Here is a 21,975-nt window from a genome sequence, read left to right as displayed (position 1 = left end):
ATCCAGAATCAAGATCCAAATTGGTCTCAGTTGATTCCGATTTGATCAGATTCCAATCAAGATCAAATCGGAATCAATCATGAATTCATGACCAGTGATGAACCAATAACAATTGGCCCAAGTATTCCCTAACCCTAATTTTTGGAAGGGGATCTATTGAGTTGGATTAGACAAAATTGGGAACAGTCTTAATCGATACCAATCCGAACAGGCTGATTCAGCCAATCTAATCCTGATTTTTTACACTTGTGGTTAAATGATCCTTTCACTCATTCATGTTCCATGCAATGTGTTCAATTATGAAGATAAAGATAAAGGGGCAAGATATCTCTATTTGGTCACATGGTCTCTACACAAGCGTTTGGGCCAATGGGGGAACACGCCTGAATATCCACCCAGGGAGATAGAGGCATCATCTCATAGTGCCCTGTGAGAGGGTATTGGAAACACCACAAGCAAAGATCTTTTTCCCCAATAAAGATTTATATCCCCCCCCCTCTCAAAAAAAAAAAAGTTATTAAGAATGGAAAGATCTGTCTGGTTTGTTCGGAGATATTCTCTTTCACCTAGAAGGAAAACTCAATCATTTAATAAAGGAGAACTTAAGTTAAGATTGGAGAAGGTCAAATGACCCTCTCACTTATTCATGCACCGTGTGGTGTGTTTGGTTGAGAAGGGAAAGAAAAAAAGACTCCCAAGATTGAAAATTCAACAAAAAATTCTTACGCCACCATTTGAGACCATGAGGTTTTGAGCCTTCCATTGTCATTCTCTTGCTTTGATCACCGACATATGTATTAAGGGAAGCAATGAAGGTGTCCTGTATGGATATAATTTATTCCTAATGATGTTAAAAAAATTTTCATAATTAGAAATCAAATATAAGCCCTTAATAATGAATTTCTTTGGCTTGAGAGCCTTTCAAGTGGATATACCTACCTTACGAGGTTTCTTTTGCTATTAGTATATAACAGACCTTAGTAATACGATCGAGTTTCCCTTCATCCATGGCGAAGGATGAACTCCTTCACTACAGAGTTTGTACGATCATGTTTAGCAAAAAAAAAGAATTAGTACTATCATGGCCATAGAGGAGGGTAGTTTCGACTTTATCAATAGGTGACAACAACATAATGATGATCCAAGAGGCCAATGAGGTTACTTCACCCATAGTGAAGGCTTCTCTAAGGATAATGTTTACAAAATGATAAATGTGGTAAGGTCAAGGGAGAAGAGTCTACCTGATCACACCACGCTCATTCGAAGGAGAAGATGAAGAAGACTTTACCTCATTGTTACTTCTAAAATATGAAAATTAGAAATGAGGAAGTTAGCGTGGCTTTTCATTTTGATCAGTATCGTCTCCAGGGAGCAGGGAACGCCCAAGGAGCTACCAGCCATAGGGCTGTGTCGCACGCATCCCTAGGTGTGTGCCGAGATGTGTGCGACACAACTCAACTGCTAGATGCCCCCTGGAAGCACCCTGGAAGCACCCTGGGCGCACGCCCCCTGGAGACGAGCTAAATTCTTTCATCTTGGGTTTATTGCAATGGCATAAGTTTTTTGTCATTCAAGATGAAGCGAGATTCTCTTCACCCATGGAGATTTAATGTTATGGTTGAACTCCTAAAATAGAGTGTCTCATCCAAGGTTTAAATATGTAAAAATCGGCAACATGATTAGCCTCATTCAATTTCAATTCCGATTCTAATTCAGCAATAATCGATTGGACTCGGCCTAAACCCTAGAGATTTAGCATAGATCGGCGACTTCAGATCGATAGGAATCAGGATGGGGCTCGACTGATTCCGCTGATCTGATTCTGATTCTAAGAACCGTGGTCTCATCATTAGCTCTACACCCTATTAACGAAGAACGAATCAGAAGCCATAGCTAAATAGATTCTCTTTTCACCATAAACAAAAAAAACTTGGTAAAATCCAGCACAGAATGATCGACTTGAACCCTATAAATCCAACTTGGTTGTTGCTCTGGATCGACCATTCTAGATTGGTAGGAATCGGGATCAGGCTCGGCCAATTCTGATATGAATCGGCTGGTTCTACAGATCTAATTGTGATTCTTAGAACATTATTTTTTTTTGGTAGAAGTGATTCTTAGGACATGGTCTTATCATTAACTCCCGCTTCCTATTAATGAATGTTTGAAATACATTTTTTGAATCGAATCAAAAGGACAGATCCAGTGGTTGAAGAGACTCTCTTTTCACCATGGATGAAAGAAGTTTTGATCCTATTGGAATAATTTAAATCCAAATTATTAGGTAGAATACAAAATCAGATTGGTGGTTGTGGTACGGTCATCCAAGTGTTCATTGACTTAGAGGATTTTGTTTAGAAATTATATGGTCGCTAATTGTAAAGATGAGAACCCACATCACTTATGTGATCCATATTCTAAGGGAGTAGGAAGGAAATAGGCTGAGTTATGACTTACTATCTCACCAAAACACGGTTTTAGTTATCTCTCAATGATTTTATTGTATTGTTTATGTATTTATGGAGAGTGGCTCATTTTGACCAAGTCTGAGGTTACTTGGAAGGTTCTACCAGAAAACAAAAAAAAAGAGGTTATTTGGAAGGAATTTCATCTTCTTTCTTCTACAATGGGGATAGGGAATTGGTAACTAACCACAAATTTAAGACTCAAGAATATATTCAATTATTTTTATATTTGAGAAACTATTTGTATACTTAGCAATTTTGAACATTATTTGAATGTTTGAGTGCCTAGAATCGTTAAAGAACTGGAATCAAACTATCCCATTATCAAATGGGACCAGATTCTAATTTTGAAAACTTTTAGGTTGTGTTTGGTATGCATTCTAGGTCGATTTCGCATTTTCGAATGATAATAACTACTATTTTCATCATCCGAGAATGCAAAATCAACCTAAAATGCACTCCAAGAATGCATACCAAACACAACCTTAATAAATAGGACGATTCTAGGATTGTTCCTTTGAGACTAGATTCAATTAAGAACCATTCCGACTGCACAATAATCTAACTTAATTGAATGAATACCAGATGTAAGTCTTGAGGCAATGTAAGTTCACATTATAGAAACATAGATTTGTTGAGTGGAGCAGAAGTCTCACCTTACGAGGGACAAACATCATCTACTTCTTTTGACATAATCAAGATGTAGTTTCCCCCCCCCCACCTTTTTTAATGAGAAATAAAAGAACCGTTATTGAAATATAAATTCATGAACATTTGCATCCACTATAGTAGAAGTCCTAGTTTTTTGGGTAACAAGTAGAAGTCCTAGTTATAATAGCTTTGTAAACAACTTGACGAGCTACAACAACCACATTAGGATCTTTACAGATTACATCAATAGTCATCTTTTGGGTAAAAAATAAAATAGATAGTAAGACTTGGAATAGATCTCAAGGCCACCCAACCTCCATTCCTAGCAGAATCCAGTTCACAATCTGATTCTGAACTGTTGAGGTGCTTAAGCCAGAAGAGAAGGTTGGAGGTTTACCTAAAACTGTTGCCCAACTTGCTGATTTTTCTAATGCTGTGGCTGATTGCAACTTATCTGAATTACCTTTCTCGGGTCCTGCTTTCTCTTGGTCTAATAAACGTAGTGGTAATGACCTGATTATGTCTAGTATTGATAAATGCCTGGGTAATAGTGAGTTTTCCTGCAACTTTGATAATGTAAGTGTGCACCGACATGCTATGGGGGGATCTGACCACACACTTGTCTCTGTTAATTTCCAGTCTAATGTTAGGAGACAGTCTTATTGCTTCAAGTATGAGGCAAAATGGGAGGATCACCCTAACCTTAAGAGTGTTATTAGCAAGGCTTGGTTGTACACCTCCACAGGATCTGATGCCTTTAAACTGTACAAGAAAATGATGAAGTGTAGAGACCATCTTAGGGGGTGGAGTAGGAGGGTTTTTGGTAACGCTAGATTAGAAATTTGCAAGGTAAGGAATGAATTAGAATCTATCCAAAATGACCCAGACCGTGGCACATTATGGAAGGAAGAAGCCCATTTGTCCAATAAATTAGAAACTCTGTTGAAACAGGAAGAGTCCTATTGGGCCCAAAGGTCAAAGGTGAAGTGGCTGACTGCAGGGGACAGAAACACTTCATTTTTTCATACTGCTACTGCTAGAAGAAGGCATTTTAATAGAATAGTATGCCTTAAGGATAGTAGTGGAGTTTGGATTAATGAGGCTAATGATATGCATGCTTTGGTAGTGAATTATTTTTGAGATGTCTACTCCTCCTCCCAACCCTCTCAAATAGATGACTTCCTGCAGCACACCTATCCCCGTATTACTGTGGAACAGAATAATGCCTTGTGTGCACCATTTTCTGTTTATGCGATTAGAAGTGTTGTTTTCCAAATTGGTGCTTTTAAGGCCCCTGGGCTTGATGGTATGCCAGGGAGGTTCTATCAAGCTAATTGGGACACTGTTGGCAGTGATGTGATTAAGGCTATGCAACATTTCTTTAACACTGGTTTCATGCTTAGAGAATTCAATAAAACTGCAATTGTCCTCATACCTAAGCAGAGCTGCCCTGAGGAACCTAGTCAATTTAGGCCCATCAGCCTTTGTTCCTTTATCTACAAGGTAATAGCAAAATGTTTGGTGAATAGACTTAAGCCCATCCTTAACTCTTTAGTAAGTCCTTTTCAAAGTGCTTTTATACCCTCACGTGCTATCTCGGATAATATCTATGTAGCTCATGAGACTTTATTGCATATGAAGCATTCCAAGAGGAGGGAGGGAATTATGGCACTGAAATTGGACCTTAGTAAAGCCTATGATAAAGTTGAATGGATTTTCTTAGAGAAATTACTGTTTCGATTGGGGTTCAATAGTACTTGGGTTAATTGGGTTATGCAATGCATTTCCACTGTAGAATATTTTGTGAAGTTTAATGGGGGAGTGGTTGGTCATTTTAAGCCTTTTAAAGGGTTGAGGCAGGGTTGTCCCCTAAGTCCCTTCCTGTTCATTTTGTGTCAAGAGTCTTTGTCTTGTGCTATATCCCAAGCCGAAGCCACTCATAAGCTCTTGGGAGTGAAAGTAAGTAGGAATGGCCCTAGCATATCCCATTTATTCTTTGCTAATGATTGCTTACTGTTTGCTAGAGCTAAAGTAGGTGATTGTCATGTTATTTCGGATATTCTAAGGAGGTATTGCATTGCATCTGGGCAAGAGGTGAATTTTCGAAAATCTTGTATTACCTTTAGCTCTACTACTGCTCTTGTAGCTCAGGCTGAGGCTTGTGGAGTGTTTAATCTGATGGAGGTACCTGACTTGGCGAAATACCTAGGGATTCCCACAAACTTGGGCAGGTCTAAGAAGTCCCTAGTTGTTGAGGCTATGAATCGTTTGCAGGCCAAATGGGCAGGGTGGAAGAGTTCCCTCTTATCCCTAGCAGGGAAAGAGATTCTCATTAAGGTTGTTGCCACGAGTCTACCTACTTATGTAATGTCTATGTTTAGCCAACCTGGGTCCATCTATTCCAAGTTCTCTAGGCTAGTTAATAGGTTTTGGTGGAAGGATAGTGAAGAGAGAGGGGTTTTCTGGCGGAAATGGGATCATCTTTGCACTAGTAAAAAGGAGGGTGGTTTGGGGTTTAGGGATTTCAGATGCTTTAACCAGGCCCTACTTGCTCGGCAAGCTTGGAGAGTCCTTCAAAACCCCACAACTCTTTGGGTTCGTGTGCTAAAAGGAAAATATTTTCCTTTATGCAACTTCTTGGATGCCAAGGCTGGGCACATAAGCACTTGGGGGTGGAGGAGCGTGTTAAAGGGATGTGATCTTTTGTTAAAAGGTCTAAGAAAGAGAGTTGGGAATGGTAGGACCATTGAAACTTTTAAGGACCCTTGGGTCCCATCTTTGATAAATGGTCATATCATGAGCCCAGTCAACCCTAGTATGCTGCATGTGTCTGATCTAATTTCTCCCCACACTTATCAATGGGATGTTTCTTTGTTAAAACAGGCTTTTAGTCAGACTGAGGTTCAGGCTATTCTAAGAATTCCGATATGTATTTCACCTACAGAGGATAATTGGTTTTGGAAATCGAGAAATCAATTTATTTTCCGACATACTAACCTCTCTTTAAATGACACTATACAGGGCTTCTTCCGAAGTGTTCAGGAAGGAAGGCTGGGAATATGCAACCAGAAGACTAAGACCTTTGATATGCCAATTCCTTTAAACATTGTGTGTCCTATATCTAATCCTAATCGGTATAAAATTTACACTGATGGAGCTTGGAATTCTGGTTCTTGTCTAGGTGGAAGAGGGGTGATGATTCGCAATCACAAGGGATCGTTTGTGGCAGCAAAGTGTAAGCATGGGTGCAGTGATTCGGCTATGGCGATGGAAGCTGAGGCTATCAGAGATGCTATGCTTCTTGCTCGGAGTATAAAGCTGGATTGTGTTGCTATCTTTTCCGACTGTAAAACGCTAATTGCCCATTTGAATAATGCTCCATCTTCCTTAGATTGGGCATCTGTAATGATTGTGGCAGATATTAGAGGGTTAGGTGAGTGTTTTTCTTCCATAGCTTTCATGTATATTCCTAGGATGCTTAACAAAGAGGCCCATGTTTTAGCTAGGGGTGCTTCTTTGTTGTCTCTCTCTAACTGTTTGGTGGATGAAACCACCTACCTTTGTTGTAAATCCTTCTCTTCTCAAGAGGAGGGACTTTGCTTCTTGTTTTGAATAAAGTTGTTTGGGCCACAAGGCTTTTTGATGGACAAAAAAAAAAAAAAAAAAAGAGTTCACAATTTCAATATTATCCACCTAAATACTCACTTTATGGAATCCCTTTGCTAATTAACAGTTTTTTGAGCCAGCTCATCCCCAGCATAACCACAACTCATAGATACAAAACTAAATTCTGAATTAGTGAAATAGACCACAGCCAAACCAACAAGGCCAGTAGCGCTATCAATGCAGCCATCACATATCAATATTGGATGATCAACAAAAGGTAATGCCTAAATAGTCTAAAAGAGTCATATCAAGAGGCTTAGTTTTGGCTCCAGTAAGCTCTCTGTGTGTATCGTTCCTGCCGACATGATCAAAAGCCCTTAATCTTCTTATAGATGGCATTCATTTAGCTACTTAGGTAAATGATCTACACGTGTAGTTTTTGTGCAAATTTGGTCATATCAACTCTAGTAAGTAGTCTTTCCTAGGCTAAAAGGAAAGGTAAAGGGGCATTTCTATAAATCAAGGTGATATTTTTATGGGAAAATTACATGATTAGCTATTTTTGGGTTTTCATTTATAAAACTGTCCACCCTATGTTTGAGTTAACAAAAATAGACAAAAACAAATTAAAATTTACAAAACTGGACAAAATAGTATTTCTCCCTCCCACACTCACTTTTTTAGACATTTTTACCCCTGTCATTGCCTTCTCGCCCAGGCATCCTCTGTTCCCTGCAACCCTACCCTTGTCCCAACCACTGTCGAGGAAGGAAGGGGAGTCACTGTTTTGTCTAGTTTTGTAAAACTAAACTTGTTTTTGTCTATTTTTATTAACTCAAACATAGAGTGGACAGTTTTGTAAATGAAAACCCAAAAATAACCAATCATGCAATTTTCCCTATTTTTATTTCTGTGGGTGGTGTGATTTTAATTGAGCCCCACTAAGCAGATAAAAATCCTCTTCAATTCTTTAATCTGGTAGTTTCGTACAGTGGTACCTTCACAGCATGACACAAACTGATCGTGTGGTGGAAAATGCTTTCCACCATTTCACGAATCCCCAATCCATTTTGGCTCTTTCACCCAAAAAAAAAAAAAAATTTACCCGTTTTGGCACTCGGATCCTATCAACCCGATTAGAATGTAAATTCAAAATCAGAGTAAAAAAACGCAGAAAGGAGAGGCTTTCAAATAGCAGATTTCCCTCTCTCGGTTCATCTTCTTCCCTTCTTCCCACGATTGGAGAGCCACACCAGACCTACTTTCTGCATTTTTTATTTTACATTTGAGTATTTATTAGGCCTTCCTTCTTTCATTAGCAGAAGCTCTGCTTATTTTTTCGCAACAATGGCGTTCTTTACATTTACTCTCATCTCTATATTTCTAGGACAATATTAGTTCTTCTTTGGCCTTGCGTTCTTCAGTTTAATCTGCGACCGTGCTAGAAGGAAAAACCCTCGAGAGTTTTTAGGATTCAAACCTGCAAGTTGCTAGAAGGAAAAACACTCGATCTTCGTTCTGTCTGGCGGTATGAACCCTAACTGGTTCACCCTTTTTCTCTTTTTTTTTTTTTTTTTTTTTGGGCTCAGATTGGGGAATGAAAAAAAAAAATAAAAATAAAGAGGAGGGCTGATCCAACAAACCCTTATTTTATTTGGGCACCTCTACTCATCATGTCAAGATCCAAAATTGGCTTGGGAACAATGGTTACTACCCAACTTATATACAAGAGTAGAGTTCAGTAAAAAAACAAAGAAAGAGTGAATACTTCAAGGAATTGATGATACGATACTGGTATCACCTCCTTTTATTTTTTTCATTCACAGTTTGGTGATATAATAAGTTTTTGTCCATCAATCCTTTTTGTTTTTGTTCTTTGTTTTATCTGTGTCTCTTTGCTGATTACATGTTTTTTAGAAAACTGAGATCGGTTCTGGCCAGATTCGTTGAATCAAGACATTAGAAATAATCCAATCAATTGGACCAGGTTTGAACCAGAACCGTGATTATGCTCCTGGCTCCTGCATGCTCTTATCTCACAATAATCGACCCTTCACTCTACCTTCAAACATTTAATCAGGCTGTGCAGGACCTTTTACTTCTCTATTTCCATAAATTTCAACAGTGAGATCAATCGATCGTATCTGCATTGACATGATTCTGCACTAGGCTTGTGCACCAAGCTAATCAATACTCATGCATGTCATTTTGCATTTGTTTAGATCGCTTAAGAGCCACCACTGGCAAGCCAAACCAGATGGAAGCTGTGTTAGGCCAACTTAACAAACAACTTCTCTGACTTCTCCTTGGCCCAAAAAACATGTATCAGAAAGTCCAACCTGGCCAAGTAACCTTTCAAATCATATTCAACAAAAGCAATTTATTCATATGAGTATTGTTTCAACAATTTTACGCCAAAGTACAAAAATTCTGTAGCAACAAAATGACAAAATAGGAGAGAAGAAACTTCAAATATTGCAAAATTATACTTACAACATCAAAGCGAAGTATAACCGTCTGGGGGATTCTGGGGGTCTTAGCTTTAAGAATTGAATTGTATATGAAATTGAACCATGGAAAATCTGCAACAACTGGAGTATTGACTCAATTTCAGCAAAGGTACTAACAAAGAGAAATCCCAAAAATTTCATTGCAAACACCACTCTTGTACACTCGAAACAAAGCTTCCTCTTGTTTCTTCTGCCTGCTGGGGTCTGAAAATAAGTAAAAGAGGATATCTTCCTGCGGATTAAACTTCTGTTTCGGCCAAATGCAGTCTGGTGGCATATTTGGTCCTGGATTGCAAGCAGAAAGGTTGTGATTCTAAAATTTCTAGGGGGGTAGGAATGTAAACTTATGGGCTTCAAGATAAATAAATCTTTAAAAAAGTAATAAATTTATGATAAAAGAACTGATAAACATTGTAGAATAGACACAGAAATTAAAGGAGAAATTAAGGAGGCTAGCTTGTTGAAGGGGATACCCCTTAACTATGATGATGCAACAAGTGAGCTAGCTGGTTAGTATAGAAGAAAACCAAGGTACTTTCAACAGCCACACAAAGATGGCAGATTGTTCAAGGGCATTCAAATCTTCAAGCCAGCCAAGTTGGATAAAAGCTCAACCAATAATTTTTGTGAAATCCTTTCACAATAAATTATCCAATTCTCAAGATGAGTAGAACAACTTTAAAGCAATGGTACCACAACCCTCAGAGATACATCCCATCAAGGCCATGGGGGAGAAGTGTTGGCAAAATGACTTTGGAGCCCTCTTCTAGTAATTGAAGTTTGGGGTTCTAACATTGCTCCTCCCTAATACCAAAGTTATTATTGTCTTGGTGGTTAGCACTATGATGCCATGACATTTACAAAATCAACCCTTTTCTTTTGGTTACCCTTCTTTTAACATTAGTAAGCTAGGTTCTAGATGACTAATCTCAATGTGGTTTAAGCATGGTTTAGGTTTCTTTGACCCAATCAAAATGTGATCTAGCAAGATCCAATTCCATCCAAAATCCATTCAACCGAATAGTGTAGACGCAGCAACAGCAGCAAGTTTATATGGAGAAAAATGAGAAAAGCATAAATACAGAAGGGCTTTAATAAGAAGTTATGATAACTATAACTGGTGGGGGAGGTAGGTAGGAAGAACTCTAAAACCCTCCCGGATAGGATCCCAAGTCAAAAAAATTCGATTTTGATTGTTGGTTTTGTGCTAAGGAATACAAAGATATTGTTTCTGCTTTGCCTATAGATTCCTTTTGGGTACAAGGGTCTTTTATTTTGGTGCATGAAACCAAAGACTGTTGCCTATGGCATTTTGAATAAAAGAAACTGGGAGAAATATTTGAGAATACAACTATGAAATTCCTAGATTGAGCTATGTTATTGGTGGTTACCTCATGGATAGAACAGTTTCAAAGAAAGAGTTCAACGGAGTTTTAGGATCTTGCTTTAGTATTGTATGTTGATCTGGTTTGGAATGCTCCAAAGACTTCTCCTGCTCTTAATTTCTGAAGTGAGAAGCTGTGTTCACCACTCTTTTGGGCATGTCCAGGTCTGCTTTTTACCCGATAGAATACTTGCACAAGTGCTGCTTAACATTGAAGGCAATCTGAGTACTGAAGAAGTTAAGGATTGGAAATGCCACATGAGGGGGCGATAGTTTCATCTTTTGTTTGAGTATCCTAATAAGCACCTTACTTAAATTGGAAAGAATGAAGTAAAATAGTATGCAGGTCGTCAACAAGCTGAATAGTAAGATGGGGAACGAACTTCGACATCCATTTGTAGTCCTATTGATGAAGTTTATGATTAATAAATGGAAAATATAGTGACAGCAATTTAGATATCAGAGTTCTTTGGAAATTTTCAGTAGAGCCAATGGGCCTGCATCCAGTGCACAAATTTGTTTAGAAGGTTCTTTGTGCAATAAAAAAGACGGTGAGTTTCTCTATTTCCATGTGCCCCAGTACTACACTTACCTTTTCCACATTCTCTATTCTACCAGACATGGCACAGGAAATGATGTCTGAAATTCTTCAGGCTTCACTTGGACTACGCATAACAACAAGCACGTTTCTATTTCTTTTCTAGCCCAGAAATAGAATTTACTGTACATTACCGAACACTCTTTTTTTTTGGCCAAAAATTTTAAAACTAGTAGTAGAAATACAAAAAGTTATCTATGGAATAGAAACATGGCCCAGAAACATTAGTGTTATCATGCAGGCCCTCAGAGTCCATTATTCCTATTCTTCCCTCAGCGTTTTTCTACGTGTTTGATGCAGTCTTATTTCGCTGATATGTGAAGGGTAGTGTTGAAACCCCAAATAAATAAATAAAAGAAGAAGGAGAAATCCAAAATTGGAATTTGTAAGTCTTTAATATCTTCATACACTCAAGGAGCTATCTCCATTTAATAGTCTAAGCTTTTGGGTTAGACCCTTCAACATGATCACTTTAATTTCCAATTTGGATCCTCTGTTGCCGCCTGCTCCTACGGCCGATGTGCAGCCTCACACAGGCAGGGGCAAAATGACTGCCCTACTCACTGCCCAAGCATCCTGCCCGGGTGGGGTACGGGGGTCATTTCCCCCTGCCTATGTGAGGCTGCACGCCAGCCGCACGGGGAGGCAGCAGCAGAGGATCATGATCCTTTAATTTCTGGGTATTCTTTTCTAGAGTGGGTAATTTATACTCTTCTTTCCCCACTTCCCTGATTTTTAGTAGAAAAAAATTCAAAAGGTTGATTAAAAAGTGCAGATCTTCATCTTATTTATTTCGTTTGAATTGTGTAACCAATAATTATTATTCTACATGTTCTTAATGATATCAAGGCCCAAATTACAGTACCAAGCTTTGCTAAAAACTAAAATCTACAAATTGGTTTAGTAAATCATTTTTTTGGTAGATTTGTTTACGTAATGCATTGGGAACCCACATAGCCGGAAACCTATTTGCTGAACAAAAGTGATCAGTGGGTCGCAATTATATATTGTATTGGATATGATCAGGACCAGCATCATCAAACACTATTAACTGGCCATGAAAACAGTTTTCATCTCCATTTTTATAAATTTTGAACCTTGAAGAAAGCCTGCATAACACATGCATGAAAAGGGATATCTGAAGCTGAATATCATCAACAAAGAATTGTTTTATCATTGCAGATATGATATACAACCTTGTCTTTATCATTGGTTGGAATAAAAAGGCAATAGCCTCCTCACCTTATCTTCTTCAATGGTGGCCACAGCTGGTAGATATGGTGGGAAGTTTGGATTGAGAAGAGGATTATGAATGAATGAAGAAATTTGATTTTTACCAAGTTGATGATACCAGCACCGGCAGAGCAATAAGCAAGAGAATGGAACCTATAGAATATACAAAATGGAACTTCTAAGAAATAAGCAAGTGGATGAAGATATATAGGTAGTTGAAGGACAATGTTCCTTGATGAAACAAGGTACCAGATCCTCCCAATCAGTACCAATGTCAAGCAGCAACCCCAACAGAAGGTAGTTGGCAGTAGAAACAGAGGAAGAGGGGGGGAAAGAAGCCTCTCACAGGTCTTGGCATCTCACCCAATCTAACTCACAAATTCTCAATGCTAACAGCAATCAATAGCTTTAATTCATTCAAACATATCTGGCTAAGATATACTGTTGATTTGGGAAATAATGACTTGTGTCTAACTGACACCAGCCACCTTTATTTATAATAATTGAGATGTGAGTACAAGTACAATAATGCCGCTATGGACAATTCTACCTTTATACCCATATTACAACATTCTCCCTCAAGTTGGTGCATGGATATCACACATGCCCAACTTGCACAAAATTAGATGAAAAACCTTACTACTGAGGCATTTCGTAAGGACATCTGCTAATTGATCTCCAGACCTTACAAAAGAAATGATATAAGAAATTAAGACCCTGCTCCAGCTTCTCTTTGATAAAATGCATGTCAATCTCAACATGCTTCGTGAGATCATGCTGAATTGGGTTAGAAGAAGGCCCTGAAGCCAAACTCACAAATGCCATGTGCCATGGCTCGAACTCAGCCTCTGTGCTAGATTTGGTCACCACAGCTTGCTTCTTGCTACGCCATGTTACAAGGTTGCTACCAACAAAATTACAGTAGCCCGACGTGGACCGTCGATCATATGGGGAACTAGCTCAGTTTGCATCGGTATATGCATCTACACGCATATGATCATGAGACGAGAACAGAATGCCCTTCCCTAGAGCAAACTTTAAGTAGCGTAGAATACAGAACAATGCCTCCATATGGGAAGAATAGGGATCATGCATGTACCAACTCACCAAACTAAAAGCACGGGCGATGTCTGATCTAGCATGGGAGTAGATAAGTCGCCCAACTAGTCTCTGGTATTGACCCGTATCAACTGGTTCGCCATCTTTGCTCTTGAGGTGAGTATTGGCTTCAAGGGGAGTATCAACTGGCTTGCACCCTAACATTCTAGTCTTAGAAAGGAGATCTAGTGTGTACTTTCGTTGAGAGAGAAATACACCTCTAGTAGAACGAACCACTTCAATACCAAGGAAGTACCACAACTTACCCAAATCTTAAATCACAAACTCCTTGATCAGGTAAGCCTTCAATTTAGCTATTTCAACAAGATCACTTCCAATGACGACAATGTCGTCACCATATACAATAAGGATAGTAACCTAATCACCAACGCGCTTGATAAATAGGGTATGATCAGCATTACTCCGTTTATATCCCACTGACACCATAGCCCTGTGAAACCAGCCAAACCATGCTTTGAGGGATTGCTTCAGCCCATACAAAACCCGCTTCAGTTTACACACCTTCCTTTGAGTTTCCTTGCCAAAATAACTTGGAGGAATGTCCATGTACAGTTGTTCCTCAAGCTCACCATGGAGGAAGGCATTTTTTACATTGAGTTGTTGTAGCTCCCACCCTAAGTTAACTACACAAGAAGTAATGACGGAGACAATATTCATCTTGGCAACCAGGGCAAATGTTTCCTGGTAGTCTATACCATAAGTCTGAGTAAATCCCTTGGCAACCAATCTAGCTTTGTTCTTGTCCACAGTTCCATTCGCCTTTTGTTTGACAGTATACACCCATTTGCATCCCACAAGCTTTTTTATGTGGCGGAAGAGCTACCAAGTCTCACGTGTCATTCTTCCCAAGTACCCTCATTTCTTCGTCCATAGCATCTTTCCACCATGGATCTGCAAAAGTCTCTCCCAGTTCTGAGGAACAGAAATAGAGGACAAAGAAGACAAAAAAAAAAACAAAGCAATAGGAGGGAGATAGGGAGTTATAAGAAATGACATTAGAAATAGGATGTTGTGTGCAGGTCCTATTTCCTTTACAGACAACAATAGGGAGATCAAGAGAAGGATCACTAACATCAGAGGGGAAGACGTTACCTGATAGGATGTTGGACTTTGGATCAGAGGGCAATTGGCCAGACACAGTGGTAGTGGTTTCTTTTTTCTTTCGATAAAAATACACTTGTAATGGTTCCTTCTGAGTAGATTTCGGCTCCCCTTGAATAGAATTATCTGTCACCATCCCCTTCTCATCCACGTTCTCCTCCTAAAAAAAGGACTGCAATCAAGGGAAACAACCATTGGCACATCTTCTCTTACAGTAGCAGACACCCCCTAAAGAGGTGCCAACGCAAGATAATAGGCTTCCGTCTCATGAAACACCACATCCATCGTTACTAACAGACGACGAGAAGAGGGGTGATAACACTTGTACCCTTTTTTTGTGGCAGAGTATCTAAGAAAAATACACCGAAGACCCAAAGGATGAATCTTGCCATAGAGGTGATGATTACGAGCAAAACAAACACAGCCAAATACCTTGGGAGGAACCACAAAACAGATAGATCCAGTGAGCATCTCAATGAGATAGCGGGAGTCCAACACCCGTGACGGCATCCGAATAATAAGATATGCAGCAATAAGGACTGCCTCACTCTAGTAATACGCTGGTACATGCATCTCAAATATAAGAGACCTAGCGACTTCCAATAAGTGTATGTTCTTCCTTTCAGTCATTCCATTCTGTGTAGGGGTATCAACACAACTGGTCTGATGGACAATGTTGTGAGCAGGAAGATAAGATTGTAAAGAACCATCCACATACTCCTTACCATTATCAGTGCACAAAATTTTAATTCTAGCATCATACTGGTTTTGAACCAAGCAATGAAATAACTAGAAGTAGTGAAAAACTTCATTGTTATGGCGCAGTAAATAAATCCAAGTAAGCTGTGTATGACAGTCCATAAAAGTGACAAACCATCGATATCCAAACACAGATACACAACGGGCAAGGCCCCACACATCATAATGCGTAAGTAGAAAGGAACAATACTTTTATTACCTGAAATGGAATAAACACTTCTAGTTTGCTTGGCAAAAACACAAGCATCACAAAAAAATGGTTTGGATTACACTGCTTAAATAAATCCGGAAAAATTCTAGATAAAGTTTTCATTTGGGGATGTCCTAAGCGGCGATGCCACCAATATAACTCTGATAATGCAAACACTGAATCGATGTAATGAGCTTGAATCGAGGAAACTGTGGAAGGTGCACTGTCGAGCAAGTAGAGACCACCACACACTTTACCACTGCCAATTGTTGCCCCCGTCACCAAGTCCTGAAAAAGACAATGGGAAGGAAAAATGGTAACTTTGCAATTCAAGTCTCAAGTGATACTACTAATAGATAACAAGTCAGTAGAGAAGTTTGGGACATGCGACACTGAAGACGAGGATAACAAAAGAGAGCACTGAATAGTCCCCATCTCGGAAACAGCAGAGAGGGAACCATCAGCAACCCTTACTTTTAGTTTTACCTGATGATGGGGAATACTGAGAAAAATGATTAGGAGAACTAGTCATATGAATTGTTGCACCGCAGTCAATTATCCAAGGATGGGATAAAACAGATGCATAATACCACCAAAGAAATACCTGAGTGAGCACACTGGGACTCAGAAGTAACAGCATAGAGGCAACAACGACTGCAGATGAAGATGATGGCTCTAACTTGGTCATCAGGCATCGCGGAAGAGACAGCACATCCTATGAGAGGGAGCACCAGTGGGGAAACCAGCATCAGAAGTCGCATATGTCTCAGTCTGGTTAGCCTGGAACTGATTGGAACGACCGCGACCACGGCCCCTGGAATTGGCTGGCCGCCCATGAAGTTTCCAACAAAAGTCTCCAGTATGCAGCTCCTTACCACAATAATCATACTGCACAGGCTCTTTCTCGGCAGTTGATCAACCACCAGACTGAGTATAAGCACCACGGGACTGAGATCCAGTGCCCCGACCAGAATATAAGGCTGGCCATTCTTGTGAAACAGGATGCAAGATGGCAGTACGATGGCTATCTTCAGACTGAACCATAGAGTAGGCATGTTCTAGTGAAGGGAAGGGGTCACGATTAAGGATATGTGCCCGTATCTGATCAAACTCCATGTTCAGACCGGCCAGAAAATCATACAACCGGAGCTTATCTTCATGCTTCTTGAAAGCAGTAGCATCAGTAGAACAAATAGCCTGAAAGTCATCATAAAAATCCAGCTCCTTCCACATCCCTCGCAACTCAGAATAATATTGGGACAGTGTCGGCTCTTTTTGCTTTGTCTCATTAATCTTCTTCCTCAACTCATAGAACTGCGCATTGTTCCCTACTTGGGAATAGGTATCCTTAGCTGCCTTCCAAATCTTGGCAGTTGTGTCCATCAAGAGATAATCCCTAGAAATATTAGGGTTCATCGAATTCAACAGGAATGACATAACCAGGGAGTTATCAGAACTCCACTTCCTCTTAACAGAACCAGCAGCCACAAGCTTTCCAGTTTCACCTGTGAGATACCCAGAATAACTAGAGGAATCGATTGACAAAAAACAAGATCTAGACCACATCAAGTAATTGCTCCCATCTAACTTGATGGAGCTAGCAAGCAACAAAGGATAGTCACCATGAGGGCCACGACTCACTCCGTCCAAAATAGTTGATGTAGTGGAACATCTGAAGTCGCCATGACTGCCGATCTCAAAAGGAATCCACAAACAAACAAGAAATTTCCAGATCTGAAAAACTCATAGAGATTTGTTCCCCGATTCAAGGCATAGGGATCAAACCACAAAGAAGACCCCTGGTGCGAAAAAACTCACCACCGAGGGTGGGGATCTTGTCGGCCCAAAATAAGAGAAAGAGAGAGTTGTGAGATGCGGGAGCTAGAACAGTGTTGTGATGAATAGTGCCACGATGAACAATGTCACGATGAACAGGAGATCAAGAGGGAGAGAGGCGGTGGTGCTAGGGTTAGAGCATTAGGTCAGAACCACCCAGAGAGAGATCTCTACCCTGATACCATGTTAATTTGGGGAATAATGACTTGTGTCTAACTGACACCAGCCCACCTTTTTATAATAGTTGAGACATGAGTACAAATACAATAATGCCCTATGGACAATTATACCCTTATACCCATATTACAACATACTCCTACTGAATAGGAGTGCTTAAAACTTGGCTGAAAATAAAAACAACTAACAACTAATTATTCCTACCCTGTAACTACATTTTAAGCCCATTAAAGTGGCCTATTACAAAGAAAACACATGGAATCAAAGCCCAATGCATACTTAACCCAACCCAAGGCTTATTTCCACTAAAATAAGCCCTCTAAGTGAGTTATCGGCATCAATAACTAATTTTCTTTTTCACTTAAAATTGTGGTACTTGCCAAATTGGAGCTGCTTGTGGTGCCTTTGGGCCATGGGCAAGCCGACCGGATCTACTGAACGAATCAGGCTGCCCCTAGCCTTGAAAGAATTCACACAAGGCCACCAGCTTTCCCTGTTATTGTAAGTTCCAAGGACCCAGATTGAAGAAAGTGGGTTTAAATCCATGGGCTGGGATTACCCCAGTGTGGTGTTATGAAAGGACATAGAACCATTGCAAGGTTGGTTTGCCATCTTCTGAGTTGTTCAAATGAAATAATAGCAGGGCACAGGCTACCTTACGAAATCTTTTTTCCATATACCTGTAGGATGTGATTTCTAGAGTTGAAGCAACCCCATTGCGCATGTTTAAACTTAAATTTCACTCTCACCACTATTTTCTGCAGCACTAAATCTATTTTATATTTTAAAAACTCTCCAAACTGCATGATTCATAATTGACCATGATACAAGTTCTGAACCAAATAAGTAGGCTCATCAACAACAGGGAATATCTAAAATTCTATGGACACCAAAAATCAACCATAACAAGCAACTCAAAATGCCATGAACTTTACCTTAAAAAAAAAAAAGGTACATTTTTTCTTTTTCCTTTCTGGAAGAAAAAGAAACCTGGATTAAGAGTTTGGGGACTTCTCAAACAAATGTTAAAAGTTAAAAACCAAACAATTGACAAGAAAGCTATTAAAGCATACCTTCAAGGTATCATAACTGCTACTCTCCTCGTCCTAATGATCCAAAACCATCAGGTGGCCATATCTAAAGACAATAAAAGAAAGTATAGAATAAGCTTTAATACATAAACTTAACTCTTTTTTTTTTTGGGAGGGGGGGGGGGGGATAAGGAGAGCAGAATTTATTAACCAAAAAAGAATAGGGTAACTTAAAAACACAGTTGCCATTGCCAAATAGCTACTAAAACAATAAAAATTAGAAGTTGTTGCATCATATACCCAAAAAGTATCAAACCCCAAACCTTTTTCAACAAAAAAAAGTTCTGGATTGGTCAAATGTGGGGCTGATTGTATTTTATTGTTTTGATATAAACTTATCTGTTGATCACTATCCTCTGTTTGTCAGTTCCAGTGCTGCAATGTGTTGATTATCATGTATAAATTGACACTTTGGGTATAATTTTGTGATGAAGCAAACAGTAATTTAAGTAAACACTCAACATGGAGTGGTGCTAATTTACTCATTAGTCATTACCCATGTACTCTTGACCAAACATCCTCAGTAAAATCTTCAAATATACAAATATCTTAAAACACAAATTATCCAGTTCCCAAAAAAAAAATTACTAATAACAATATAATAAAAGAAAGGTAGAGTCAAGAACATTGTGTATATCAACAACTGTCATACCACTCAATTTTCTAGGTGACAAAATTGAGTGCTGTGCGGATTAATAATCCAAAGAATGACAAATAATTAATTTCTCATTACATGAAGATGATCTCAAGTTGTGCTCAGAAGTAATTGAGTGGCATAATCTTAAACTTACATCCATAAAAATTAAGAATAGAGAGCCTTAACTTCCATGGTGAAAGAAAAAACTCTGTGATTAGCATTGGGGTGGAGGGTTGGGGGGGGGGGGGTCTCAAAATCCAAAATAGACAAGCTAAGAAAGAAACATAACTCACCCTGTAAAACGCTTTGCCTAGGAGCAGACCGTAAGGAACAGGCCCAAATTGCCGTGAATCATGCGAGGCATATATGTTATCTCCCTGAACCCAAACATGCCCCTTAGGCACCTACTCAACCACAATCAAAAGTCATCTCCGAATCAAATACCATGCATGGGGACTGGCGAGTCCAATAAATTGAAAAGCCCATGACAACGAACCCATGAAGAGAGCAGCTGATTACAAAATGATAAAACTAAAAACCAGAAAGGCCCAACAAAATTCTGAAGCTTAAAAAACAAAGAAACCATCTGGGAGGAGGTTTTGGTGCATACAAATAATTAATAAAACATCATCCAAAAATCTAAAACCGCCATCCAGACCTATAGGACAAAAGAATAAGTGTTTACAACAACAAAAAACCCATAATCGATTGAAGAAAAATTCACACTTTTTAGGGAAAACCAAACCTGGAAATGGTGTAAAAACAATACCTAGAAGGGTCATCAAATCAAACAAAGACGAAATTAAGAGAATAACAATGTAAGCAGAAATCAGAATCACACTTACATTGACGCTCTCGTATCTATCGCTGATCTTGGGGTCGACGACGAAGGTGACACGGTCGCCTTCCATGCCCAAGACCCGCTTTGTAACAAGCTTTCTAGGGTTTTCAGGCGAGCGGACGAGGACAATGTCTCCAGGAGCCACCTTTTCTAAACAGGTCGATATTCGTTCCACCAAAATCACATCGCCCGTGAGGTTCAAAGTGGGAAGCATACTAGGGCCGTGCACCTGCATCACCACCACCACCCAGTAGTAAAGATTAACCATAAGGAATCATGGATAGGAGCTTCGAGAAGGGAAGAAGGAGCGTACGAGACAAGGAGTGCAGACGTACGTGTTGGTGACATGCAGGAAACAGAGAAATTTAGCAACTAACAGCGTTCGATCCACTGCTTCCCTTGCTATGCTCTTCCATTGCGCCGCCACACTCCTCAGTCTACCACTCATCATCTCTGTCTTCCTTACCTTTGGAAACCAGTTCGGTTAATACATATTACTAGGGGAAGATCTTTCCTCAAATTTAATACCATAGAAGATTACTTAGAAAACTGTTTACTAAACCATGTGAAAGACCTCTTTTAGACATTTTAACAAACACTTTATACAATGTCCTATTGGATGATATCTGTTTTTCTTTTTGGCAAGTATTTTAAACTGGGAATCGGATTGCGGTTCCGTGTCGATTCCAGAACTGGTCTCAAAACCCCTAAAATCGGCCTCTCAAATCTGAAAGTCCAGTGATTAGGTCTCGAAAACCCTAAAATCAACAGCTGCCCTTGCCAGAAAACACAAAACTATAGGCCTCTTATGAATAACAAAATGAAAGAATAATAAGATGATCTATTTGGCAATTCTATTTTTTTTAAACGAAGATCATACGTTAGACTATCTAATTAGGCCATCAGGTAATTGTTAATCTCACTAAACTATGGGTCAAACGACTTGCAGCTCATATATTCCTATAGTGTTTGCTCTTTGACGGGCACTCATGGAGGCCCATGAAACTAGGGATGTAAATGAATAATCGAAAGCCGTTTTCGTATTCGTGTTCGTATTCGTTTGGCACTATCTGAATCTGTCCGAAAGCTAAACGGATACGGATACGGATACAGATACGGATCGGCTATAGCTAATCAAAAAATTATATTTACATGTAAACGGATAAAATATTTGATCTGTATCCGTGTCCGTATCTGTTTAGCACTATCCAAATCCGTCCAAAAGATAATCAGATGCGGATATAGCACTATCCGAGCCGAATCCGATCCGTTTACATCCCTACATGAAACACTATATGGAGAAGGGTGCCTAAAAAACGGGGAGTTTGACATGGGTGGCAATTGTTGGAGGGTCCAACTCAATATCTAAGCTATTAGGTGGAGATAACTCCACAAATATGAAGGCATCGAGGTTCGAACCAAACTCATGTAAAACTATAACTCTATAACTCCCTACATCTCAACAAATCTGATTGATCAAGGTGTAATGAGTTAAGTTTCTATTTATTTAGAAGTAAAGTGTGTGAAAAATAGCCAGAAGTAAAGTAAAATAAGCAACAAATAAACACATAATTACCAACCAAGCGTCCATTGAAAATACTGAATGGTTAAGTCAAATAGGGGTGAAGTTTAGTGGACGATCCTCTGTCAATATTACAAAGGGCAAGAGAAGATATCTAGGCGTGTAGCCGCAAGGGGCCAATGAAAGTATGTGTAAGGGCATCAAAATGGATGGGATTTTTAATTTCAATGGGGGGTGGAATGGTAACTTCGCGCA

At 39.4% G+C, this 21,975-nt stretch overlaps 1 protein-coding gene across 1 annotated transcript; it reads right to left on the bottom strand.

The window, feature by feature from the left end:
• Nucleotides 1-9,064: 9,064 nt before the first annotated feature.
• Nucleotides 9,065-20,686, bottom strand: LOC122656907 (mitochondrial inner membrane protease subunit 1-like). Its single transcript, XM_043851601.1, has 5 exons — nt 20,512-20,686; nt 20,203-20,427; nt 19,651-19,761; nt 18,703-18,766; nt 9,065-9,517 (listed from the first exon to the last, which is right to left on the bottom strand). The coding sequence occupies exons 1-4, from the start codon at nt 20,647-20,649 to the stop codon at nt 18,722-18,724; spliced, it is 519 nt and encodes a 172-aa protein (XP_043707536.1). The 5' UTR covers nt 20,650-20,686; the 3' UTR covers nt 9,065-9,517; nt 18,703-18,721.
• Between the last annotated feature and the right edge of the window lie 1,289 nt (nt 20,687-21,975).

This window comes from Telopea speciosissima, chromosome 1 (assembly GCF_018873765.1).
Source record: "Telopea speciosissima isolate NSW1024214 ecotype Mountain lineage chromosome 1, Tspe_v1, whole genome shotgun sequence".
In the NCBI taxonomy this organism is placed as follows: domain Eukaryota; kingdom Viridiplantae; phylum Streptophyta; class Magnoliopsida; order Proteales; family Proteaceae; genus Telopea; species Telopea speciosissima.
The sequence above is the reverse complement of the archived record's forward strand: the minus strand, read 5'-3'. Positions and strand labels throughout refer to the sequence as shown.

Excerpts from the sequence above, each read along its gene's own strand:
- LOC122656907 (XM_043851601.1), bottom strand. The coding sequence starts at position 20,649 with ATGATGAGTGGTAGACTGAGGAGTGTGGCGGCGCAATGGAAGAGCATA. Across the intron at positions 19,762-20,202 it reads ATAGATACGAGAGCGTCAAT|GTGCCTAAGGGGCATGTTTG; the intron begins GTAAGTGTGATT and ends GTGGTTGAGTAG. Across the intron at positions 18,767-19,650 it reads TAGGCAAAGCGTTTTACAGG|ATATGGCCACCTGATGGTTT; the intron begins GTGAGTTATGTT and ends TATTGTCTTTAG.